This window comes from Lygodium microphyllum, chromosome 24 (genome assembly GCF_053477565.2).
Source record: "Lygodium microphyllum isolate KBCC chromosome 24, Lygodium_microphyllum_v1.1.10, whole genome shotgun sequence".
Taxonomy (NCBI): Eukaryota; Viridiplantae; Streptophyta; class Polypodiopsida; order Schizaeales; family Lygodiaceae; genus Lygodium; species Lygodium microphyllum.
This window is the reverse complement of record NC_141158.1, coordinates 80,945,983-80,956,931: the sequence shown is the minus strand read 5'-3', so window position 1 is coordinate 80,956,931 and position 10,949 is coordinate 80,945,983. Positions and strand designations below refer to the sequence as shown.

The 10,949-nt window shown below is 44.9% G+C and overlaps 1 protein-coding gene across 1 annotated transcript in view; it reads left to right on the top strand.

Annotated features, from left to right (window-relative positions):
* Positions 1–733: 733 nt before the first annotated feature.
* LOC148015290 (uncharacterized) overlaps positions 734–10,949 on the top strand; it is a 92,486-nt gene continuing 82,270 nt past the window's right edge. Inside the window, exon 1 of the mRNA XM_087665480.1 lies at positions 734–882. Within this exon, the coding sequence (XP_087521606.1) occupies positions 867–882 (16 nt within the window). The 5' untranslated portion in view covers positions 734–866. The remainder of the gene's footprint in view (positions 883–10,949) is intronic.

Below are 10,949 nucleotides of genomic sequence, written 5' to 3'. Positions count from 1 at the left end.
TGGTGGGGGAGGCAACACGCGGCGGGGGGAGAGAGAGAGAGAGAGAGAGAGAGAGAGAGAGAGAGAGAGAGAGAGAGATTGCCCAGCTTAAAGGTCTCTTGCATTGGCAGATAGATGATCTCATTCGACACTTGGACTTGCTTTCTCGGGAGGACTAGCTTCCCTGGCATATGGCAATTTCCTCTGGGTCTTTGCCATGACTTGTGTAACTTTTTTGTGGCTTAGTACTGGGATTTTACACACGTTGGCTTAGAGCCCTCGTGTATCTTGTAATCATGTAAACTTGTACCTTTTTTTCGTAATTAATACAATTACCTTTTACAAAAGAGAGAGAGAGAGAGAGAGAGAGAGAGAGAGAGAGAGAGAGAGCACCTGCGACTTGCGAAAACCTGGTCCAAGCTCCCCTCGATAAAAAATGGTCAAAAGATTGATGAAGAATAGAATCTCTAATCATGAGAGAGAGAGAGGACGTGGGACATTAAAGCCACCTCAACCCCTCAACCATGCATGCAATTCGAATTCAAATGGAGGTTTGAGAAGAACAATAGGCTTGGGGGAAAAATGGAGGTTCGGAAAATAACTGAACTTCCAGCCAAAATAAGAAAGAAAATAGATTGACCATGCCCAGGTCAATTGACCTATGAGTGGTCTGGCTCTAATTTCCATCTAGAGAAACATGAATTTCGATGGTTTTTTGGAAATCTAGCCGGTAAAAATACAATAAAGGGTGTTTTCTATGCCTGGCCATCCTCTCCAGTTCCGCCCACGTAGGCTTATTATAAGCATGTACCTCTTTATTGGACCCCGAATGAGGGGAACGCGGCAGGCGGCAAAACAGTAGCTGCTTACTGATCTTTACTGGAGCGATGGCTGCCGCTCAAGGTCAGTGCTCTACTTCCACGTTATTGATCCGTGCTGCCTACACGTGATAGAATTCAGAAATCCACGTTTAGTTGGAAGCCAGAAATCGAAGTCCAAGCCTTCACAAGAAGTTTCAGACAAATTCCCTCCGTTATTCTCACATTGTGAATTAGGACATTATCACGAGCTTCCCTCCTCATACCCAGCTACTTGCAGTTGGGCGTCCCCCCACCCTCTCATCATGAGTTTCTGCAAGGAGGGACAACACACACCTAGGTGAGGAGAGGCATCATACATAGCTAGGTGTCGTTGGGGGCAGAGGCTACCTGCTGGCAGTCCTCTGCCTCACTCCAGGCCTGCAGCCCCTTCCACAACCGCACCTAGCTAGCTGTGTGATACTTCTTTCCGAGCAGAAGCTCATGATGTTGGACATCTCAGTCAACAAGCATCGCCAGAACGAGTGGAATGTGCTGTCATTAGCTAGACCCTTGTAATCGAAGGAGGTACCCAAAGGGAAGCTTGCTAGCTAAGCTTTCTATGTTGCTCATTGAAGCAAGTTCCCAAATCAACTAGTATCTTGTTTCTGGTTTAATTCTCAAATTTAGGCACTTAGGCTGGTTATACACTGCCCTGCTGGCCGTCCGGAGCAGTGCAAAAATAGCAGGAGCGTAAGATCAACATATGAACGATCTTGCTCCATGCCTCAAGTCACATGCTGATTCTAGCTAAATCTCTTCTGAAAGAGAGAGATAGTAATAAATGCTGAAGGAAATGCACCGAATGCTGCCTAGCTGCTTGAAAATGTCCTGTCCAAGCCAATGGATATCTGCCCAAAAATGGGAGAAATAGGCTTCCTAGACTGAAATGTAGGTGTGGACCTCCACCTAAGATGTGTAGGACAAATAAAATGATGCACAACTACATTGTCATAGCTCCAAATGTCCTCAGACTTAGATTGAGGCTCATAGGTAGGAGACAATCATACACAATACACGATTGTTAAAATGCCTTTTAGATTGTGGATGTGGTGGAAGGCCAAGGGAGGAGGAGTGCTACTATCGATGAAGTCCATCGATAAAGAATGCCAATCAAGAAGTAAGAACTCCCTCTATGAAATCCTAATCCAATGGGATCATCTAGCTCCTACACACTCTTGTGGGGTAGGCACTACTCCTGCCTACTAAGTATCTAGGACCTGCAATGGAATTGGTTGAGGTATATTTTAGGGATCATTGTCTTCTGAGGGGCTACCTTTGGCTCTTGGGGGCCTAGTACAATGTTTGTAGATGTGGTGCATGGTTGAGGTATGTTGAGCTAAAAAATTCATTACAAACCTAAAACCTTTAATAAGCTCTTTAAAACAGCTACAAAACATGCAATTACCAAACTTTACATTAACTTATCAAACTTTCCAAGAGTGTGTTTGTGTCCCATAAGCCCAACCCAAAGTTTGGGAGGATTGACATCTTTAAATAGAAGGCTGCCCACCACTATGCCTGAACCTTGTCTTGTAGATTGTTGGTGCCTTGTCTACTGCTATCTACACCCCTCTATAGGTGGATACTTCAGTTTGTGCTGTTGTCTACCAACTAGGTGCTTGCATTCAGCCTTCTCCATTGCTGCATTTGCTGCAGTGCCACCTTCACAAGCCAGTCTACTGCAAGGCAACCCCTATTCAAGCTGCATTTTGTAGTCAGATTGTCCATACAGCTGCCATGTCATCAATGCTGCTGGCTTTGTCAAATCAGTCATCTTTAGTCCCACCCTTGCATTTTTGGGATATTGCAGCCTACACTATTGTTTATAGCAGCACTGTTTGGAGGCTTCCTACTGCAATTTGGGATCTGCCCAGAGTACCACATACTCTCCATCTCATCTTTGGCCTGTTTTTTTCAAAGTCACAGGAGTTCGAGGTTTTTGTATTCATTTTGCATAGTGTATTTATTGCATTGAGCATTGTATCTTCGATCTTCATTATCTCTAAGTTATTCTTCACCTCTAAGTTCTATGTGGAGATATAGCAAGGTTTGCAAAAGAAAACATTGAGTATATGACCATGACTGAAACATGGAGAACTTAAACACTGACGCAAAATGCAAAAACACAAAACAAAAAAATGCGAAAATATAAAGAGAGAAGAAAGAAAGCTTTGAAGTGAATGAATGAATGTTTTAATGAAGGAAAGAGTGTACAAGATACTCAAGGACAGAATTGTCCGATAATTGATGGCTCTCATGGGAGTGGGTTGTGGGAGTGGTCAGAGTGTGATGTCCAATGGAGATGGATCTTGAGTGTTGTAACCCATGAGTTGGAGCTAAGATGATGGTGAAAGTGGAAGGGCAGTAAGCTGGAAACCAAAAGTCAAGTTTTGGGGGCTGGAATTGGTAAATATAGCAATGTAACCGCTTGGAAGAGTGTGCAATTGGTTACATGCAATAGCAGGAGATTGGGCGATAGGTGAAAAAGGTGAATTTGATGTAGACTGATCCTGCATTGCAGGAAATGCAAGTTGTATGATGCTCAGGAAGAGGCTGAACAGCAAGGTGGCAACAATGGACATGGCACTAGGGGTTGGTGATGACATGGTAGCAGTCGCTATGGGTTAGACAATCAATGGAAGGAGAGCTAATGATTGAAAACCTGCAAAACAAGGGATAAGGCTGAGTGGTGGATAGCTTGTCTATGTATGGATGAGTGGATTCTCCCAAATTAGGGTTTGGCTTATGGGACACAGACACTCTCTAGGATCGTGCATTGTTTAATGAAAATTTGAATAATTTATATGTTTGGGGCTGTTTCAAAGAGCTAATTAGTTTATAATGCATTTTTAAGCTCAACGCCCCTTCTCAAGCCCAAAATTGAAACCAGAAAGAGACTATGAGCATAGCTCAACCCCATAACACCTCGACACATCCCACCCCAAAGCAGCTAGGGTATCGAATAAAGTGTGCACATTGGTTGCCTAGTGGCCTACCAAGACTAAAAAGGTGATTGGTCATCTTACATCGGGAGCCCAAAGGGTCATCTGAGAGAGGCCAAGGTATCGGACAAAGGGTGCTTGTTGGCTGCACTGGCCTACCAAAGCTTGCAAAGGCGGGTAAAACCATTTTGAACTTTTTTTTTTTGGTTTGTTGCCTAATAAGTATTATGCCCCAAGGGGAGAATGAAAAGGGATGGTTAGATCTAATACATCACAAAATTGACAATATATTCCAACCCTTGGATGTTGGTGATAAAGAAATAGGGTGAATAAGTATGGAGGTGTGGTGGTAAGGTAGTAAAAGAACTGCTAGTGGAGGCGTCTCAAGATTCACTTAGGGGTGCTTTGCATAATGAGATGGAAAGAGTGATGCTACATGATGAGAAAGCTCATGCAGCTGTTGAGAGTCATTAGTCATCTCCTGTGCCACGTCAGCAGTGCCACGTGGCAGCAGTCGTATTGTTGAGGCATTCTTTTTAGCCTTTATAAGGCTGAGTTTCCAGCAATCTTGGACACTTGTATTTAATAGATTTTAGCCTGCTGGTGACGGAGATTGCACTCCGGGCTGACGGAGATCGAGGTCCTCGAGGTGGAGACATACGCAGATATTTTCTTTGCACCCATGTATAATTCTGCATCCTTATACAACATTCTTCACTGCAGATTTTTTGCGTTTCACTGTTTCTTTCTCTCTCTTCTCTCTCTGTTCACTCTTTGTCATGGTCATTCGCTTTTGTATTGCTTCACTTTGACATGGTATTAGAACATTGAAGGATTGACCTAGGTAAACCTATCTGAAGAGGAGTTTTCAGTGAGACACAAGGTTGCGTTTTTAGCGTTCAAGTGCGAGCAGGTGGGCTGCGCATCAGAACAAGGCTGAGGCGAGCGTGGGCGTGCGAGAGAGAAGATTTGTTGAAGTTGTTGCTGTTTTTTTGTTGTTAGAGAAGGAAGAAGACTGTGTTTTTGGCCTTCAAGTGCAGATTTCACCTTGTCATCGCCTCCATCGGGTGAAGAAGGAATGGGACAAGTGAATCTTAGCTCTAGTAGGCTGTATTTTCACAATCAGAGGGGACTGCTTTTTGTGTTTTGTGCAGGCATTGTAGGTGGAGATGTCTTTTGAGGCCGCGACAGAGTTTCAGGCGATGGATCGGAAGGTGTCGTCCTACCGGCTCTTCCTTTAGATCAAAAGCTCGATGGTGAGAACTACCGCATTTGGCAGGACATGATGCTTGCCATATTGGAGTCCTATGATTTGGCGGAGCTTGTTACGGAGGCTATCAACCGTCCTTCGCGAGACGAGTCCAGACTCTCTTCCAGTGAGAAGGTGCACTCAATGCACGCATTTGCTCGTTTTTATCTCTCATGTACTATAGCTGTTATCTCTCACACAGAGCATTTGACGGTGGCTAGGGAGATATGGCTGGAGTTGGATTAGATGTATAATTGGATGACCATCATGAAGCGTGTGTCTTTGGAAGTGCAAATGAGGACTACGAGTATCAACAAGTCATCATCCATGCGGGAGATATCAACAAGCTAAGGTAGCTTCAGATGTAAGTTCAAAACGCAAGGAAGGTGATTACTTTTGAAGACATGGCGATAACTCTTCTCTCACAGTTACCGCCTCACTTCAGTGGTTTTTATTCCGCCTTGATTGCTTCAAAGCGGTTTGAGACTCTTCGGTGGGAAGAGTTGGTTCCTATGGTCTTGGACCAAGAGGAGCAACTGAAAGGAACCAATGCTTCAAAGTTTGAAGCTTTGGTTGGTCAATCCTCTCAAAACAAGGGGAAGGACGAAAAGAAGAAGGAAGACAAATCTAAGAAGGACAAAGAGTCTACTCGTCACATTTGTGGTAAAACAGATCACTGGAAGAAGGATTGCCTCGACAAGGAGAAGAAGGAGAAGGAGAAATCTTCAAAGGATTCTGGAGCGGTGGCTGCTCCCTCATGAGCTGCTTTCCTCCATTTGGAGGTGGTTGAGGATTCGACTATCCTTTTTTGATGCTGCATTGATTGCCCCATTTACTCGAGAGTAGATCGTTGACAGTGGCGCCTCTTGGGTATCATCTTCTCTCGGTGCACAAGATTTGTGCCCTCGGCCTTTTGGTTGAGTTTGATGTGGATTCTTTTCGGATTCTTGATCGAGGATCGAGAGTGGTTTTGTCTTCAGGCTATGAAGAGAATGAAGTCTAGAAGTTGCGGTCTTCTTCTGCCTCGACTTCTCTTCTGCGTACCTCTCAAACAGAGTCCGAGCTTTGGCATGCTCAGTTTGGTCACCTCAATTATGAATACCTTCAGAAGGTGTATAAGGACCAGTTTGTTCCAGGTTTGCGAGATATTGTGGTGAGTCAGCAGCCTTGTGTATCCTTCATCCATGGGAATCAAACTTGTGATGTTTCCAGTAAGACTTCGAGGTGGTCTTCACAGCACCATTGGAGCTTGTTTCCACTAATCTTTGTGGACCGATGAGGATGGAATCCCTTTGAGGGAGTTTGTATTTCATGCTCATTGTAGATGATTACAGCAGGATGACATGGGCATATTTCTTGAAGCTGAAGTCGGAGGCTTTCTCCAACTTCAAGGATTGGTTACTCTTTGAGGAGAAGCGATCAGGGCGGAAGCTGAAGACCTTACGATCGGATAAGGGAGGGGAATTTGTTTCTAATGAGTTTACTTGGTTTTGTGTAGATCATGGCATACACCAGGAGTTTGCCAATACAAACACCCCTTAGGAGAATAGCATTTTGGAGTGAAAGAATCGCAATGTGATTGAGATGGCCCGTACTATGATGGACCATCATTAGACACCTCAGTGTCTATGGGCCGAGGTTGTGGCTACTTCAGTTCACATCCTTAATCGTTCTCCTACTTCTGTTGTTGCTGGTATGACACCTTTTGAGGCGTACTTTGGATCCAAGCCTGATGTTTCTTATTTTAGGGTTTTTGGGTGTGATGCTTATGTTCACATCCCAAAGACCCAGTGTGACAAATTTGAAGTGGCTTCCAGAAGATAGGTGTTTGTGGGCTATAGCTCGTAATCTCAAGGCTACTGATTGTATGATCCCGTTAAGCGGGATGTCTACACGAGCCGTGATGTTTGGTTCGTGGAGGTTCCACCCCCAGAGGGGGTTGAGGATCACTGTGTACTTGGAGATCCCGGTGATAGCTGGACCCTAGCGATTGTTCCTCTCGAGCTTGTGTCTCTTGAGGATTCTTCTTCGGATGAGGAGCCTACTTCCTAGCCAGTGGATTCATCGATTGGTCCTCCATTGCCGGTGGACCTTCCAGAGTCTAGACACTTCAACAGATGGAGAGCATCGAGGCGAGATTCGGTCTCCTTCTTGTTGGGCGTGACACACTCTTCGAGATTCAGGGATCGAGGAGGTCCCTGAGGAGTGGGAACCGCAGGATGGACCGCGGAGGTCACGGAGGTACTAGGCACATTGGACAGAGCTTGTTTGCTCTAACTACTGTTTGATGTCCCGTGTTATGAAGGATAGAGAGCCTGTATCAGTGAAGGAGGCTTTACTGTCTGATCACTGGCGGAAAGTGATGGAAGCCGAGTTGGAGACTATTGAGCAGAATGGCACTTGGTTCCTTGTGCCTTGTCCCTCTCATAAGAAGGTGATTAGTATCAAATGGGTTTTCAAGACCAAGTATCATAGTGATGGCTCTTTGGACAAGCACAAGGCTCACCTTGTTGCTAAAGGTTTCGCACAACGCCGATGTGTTGATTTCCACGATACTTTTGCCCCCACTGCTGGCATGGCAACTATTTGTGTTGTTCTTGCCTTGGCTGGTCATAGGAGATGGCTTGTTTTTTAGTTGGGTGTGAAGTTGGCCTTCTTGAATGGTGATTTGAAGGAGGAGATCTATGTAGAGCAGCCTCCTGGCTTTGGTTCCTCAGATGGGCAGGTTTACAGGTTAAAGAAGGCCTTGTATGGCCTGAAGCAGGTTTCGTGCGCTTGGAACGAGAAGATTGATTCGTTTCTCCAGGCCAAGTTGGGATATCGGCGCTCTAGGGCCAATCCACAGCTTTATGTGCATACTTCCGAGGGTGGTGGTGTGTTATTTGTTTTGTATGTTGATGACTATGTTACAGGTGATTATACCCAGAAGGTCGAAGAGACGAAGACAGCCCTACGTCAGAAGTTCGAGATGACGGATTTAGGACTTCTCCATTTCTTTTTGGGCCACGAGATTTATAAGTCTCAGAGGGGGATTTTCATCTCTCAGCAGAGATATGTATAGGAGCTCTTGGTGACTTTTGAGATGGAGGATTGTTGGTCCATTTCTACTCCTATGGATCCGAACTGGAAAGCCCCTTTCACAAGCAGATTCTCCTTTGGCGGATGCTACTCGCTACCATTAGCTGATTGGATCATTGATTTGGCTCCTCAACACACGGGTTGATCTATGTTTTGCTGTAGGTCTCTTGGCTGGATTCATGAGTCCCCCTCAGCAGGTGCATTGGCAGGCTGCTCAGAGGATACTTTTGTTTTTGAGGGGGACTTCCGACCTCGGGATTTCCTATCCAGTAGGTACAGGTGCTTCTGATCTTGTTCTTGTAGGTTGAAGTGATTCAGATTGGGCTGGCGATGTGGATCAAAGGCGGTCTACTACAGGTTATTGTTTTACGTTTAGGTACTGGTGCTATCTCTTGGAGTAGCAAGAAGCAGCCCATGGTAGCTCTATCTTCGATTGAGGTAGAGTATTGGGCTGCGTCTTCTACCACATGTGAGACTGTGTGGCTTTGGCTGTTGTTGGAGGAGCTTGGCTACCCCTAGACTCGTCCTACTATCTTGCGGTGCGACAATGAGAGTTGCATTGCCTTGGCAAGGAATCCCGTATTCCATGCCCGAACGAAGCACATAGAGATCCAGTATCACTTCATCGGGGAGAAGCTTTTGGATGCGACCATTGATGTGGAATACTGTAAGACTGAAGACAATCTTGTAGATTTGTTTACAAAGGCACTTCCCCCGGCTTTGCTTCACCGACATTCCAGATCCTTCCGTCTGCTACCTTGTCCAGGATCTGAGAGGGGATGCTGAGAGTCATTAGTCATCTCCTACGCCACATGGCAGTTTGCCATGTGGCAGGAGTCGGACTGTTTGCCGACTGCAGTCCAATTGCAGTCGGCTGCATTTAACGACCTGATTATTTTGGGTTATTTTGAGGCATTCTTTTCAGCCTTTATAAGGCTGAGTTTCCAGCAGTCTTGGACACTTGTATCTGATAGATTTTAGCTTGTTGGTGACGGAGATTGCACTCGGGGCTGACAGAGATCGAGTTCCTCGAGGTGGAGACATATGCAGATATCTTCTTTGCACCCGTGTATAATTCTGCATCCTTATACAGCATTCTTCACTGCAGATTTTTTGCGTTTCACTGTCTCTTTCTCTCTCTCTCTTCTCTCTCTGTTCACTATTTGTCATGGTCAATCGCTTCTGCATTGCTTCACTCTGACAGCAGCAAGATGCCACATTGATAGTGTTCCTTGTGGCAGAATTTGTTCACTTGGCCCAAGCGTCCTTTTACAAAGATGGTGATGATTATGCAATGCAAAGGGCAGATACAACAGGGAAAGGATGTGGATGTCGAAGTCAAATGCCAAAACATGTAGATACTAAGGGAAGGGTAGGAACCCCCTCTTAACCATGGATGTTGATGTCAAAGGAGGAGGATTTGATCTTAGTGTTCATGTGGTGCCGAGAACCATGATGAAGAATGAAATTGATGACGAAGGTAGATTTGACACCCCTTAGTTGGAATAGCCAAAGGAGAATCGGCCATCTAGGTACATGGAACATGCCTATGCTCTATCTCGAATTAAGGGTTCCTATGCTAACCAAGTGGTGTAAGCAAGCCCGAATCTCAACCTTGGGAGATGGCTCCAATGTCAGATGAGAATTGCCAAAATAGTAGTCCACAATGCAAATGGATCTAATGGATGAAGGAAGACCGAACAAGAAGAGGGGGGAAAGAGTTAGCCACTAAGGTAGTCGATCTACATGACCAAGTTTTTGTCAAAATGTACAAAAACTATTCTTTTTAGGTAAGTAATGCAAGGAGGGTCTTTGTGAGGTTTGGACTTTACCACTTTCCTTTTTCCTTTAAAGAGTTCGGAACCTAGTCCGTGTTTAGGATCAATTGGGGAGGATGGGTTTAGGTCTAAAAGGATAGGTGATTCCTGTCCATACTTTGAGTCATCAAAGAAAGAGGTGACTCATCTGTAGAAGAAAAGGGTTCATGCATTTGAGCGAGATGAGGTTGAAGGTGGAAGGGTAGCAGGTTGGAAACTAAAACGCAGTAGTCTTTGGGACTGGATCTGGTAAGGGCATCAATGTAATTGCCTGAAGGAGTGCATAGCCAATCACATGCAGTAGTATGAGGTTGGGTGACAACATTTGAAGAAGGTGAATTTGATGTAGAGTCTAGACTGAGTTTGCATTGTAGTAAATGCAAGTTGTATTATGCTTGAGAAGAGGCTGGACAACAGGGTAGCAATAGTAGATAGGGCACCAAGGGCTGGTGATGATGTGGCAGCATTCTCTATGGCCTTGATAGCTAGCGGAAGGAGAGTTGATGGTTGAAAACTTGCAAGACAAGGGATGAGGTTGAGTGGTGGGCGGTTTGTTTATTTATAGAGGATTGGACCCTCTCAAATTAGGGTTTAGCTTATGGGACACAGACACTCTCTAGGACTATGCACCGTTTAATGAAACTTTGGGTATTTTACACGTTTTGGGGATGTTTTAAAGAGCTAATTTGTTTATAATGCTTTTTTAAGTTGAACATTGTATTGTTACCACTTTGTGCTTCATTGTACATTTGTGTTTATCTTCTATGTTGGAGTATTTCTTTACAAGGTGGTCCCTCTTGAGCAGCTAGTCTAAGGTCTCTAACTATTGTCCATTGCCCCTCAACTTGTTTTTGTTGCTTTGGGTCTCTCTACCTTTGTTTCTTTTTGACACTTGGGTGCTATTAGTCTTTGGCATTGCCTCCTTCCCTACCTGGTGACATGTTGTCTTTGGTGCTGTGCCTTGTTCCTACGAGACTGAGGCATGCCACCTCCCTCATCTCAAAAGGAGGTCATTTATGTATCC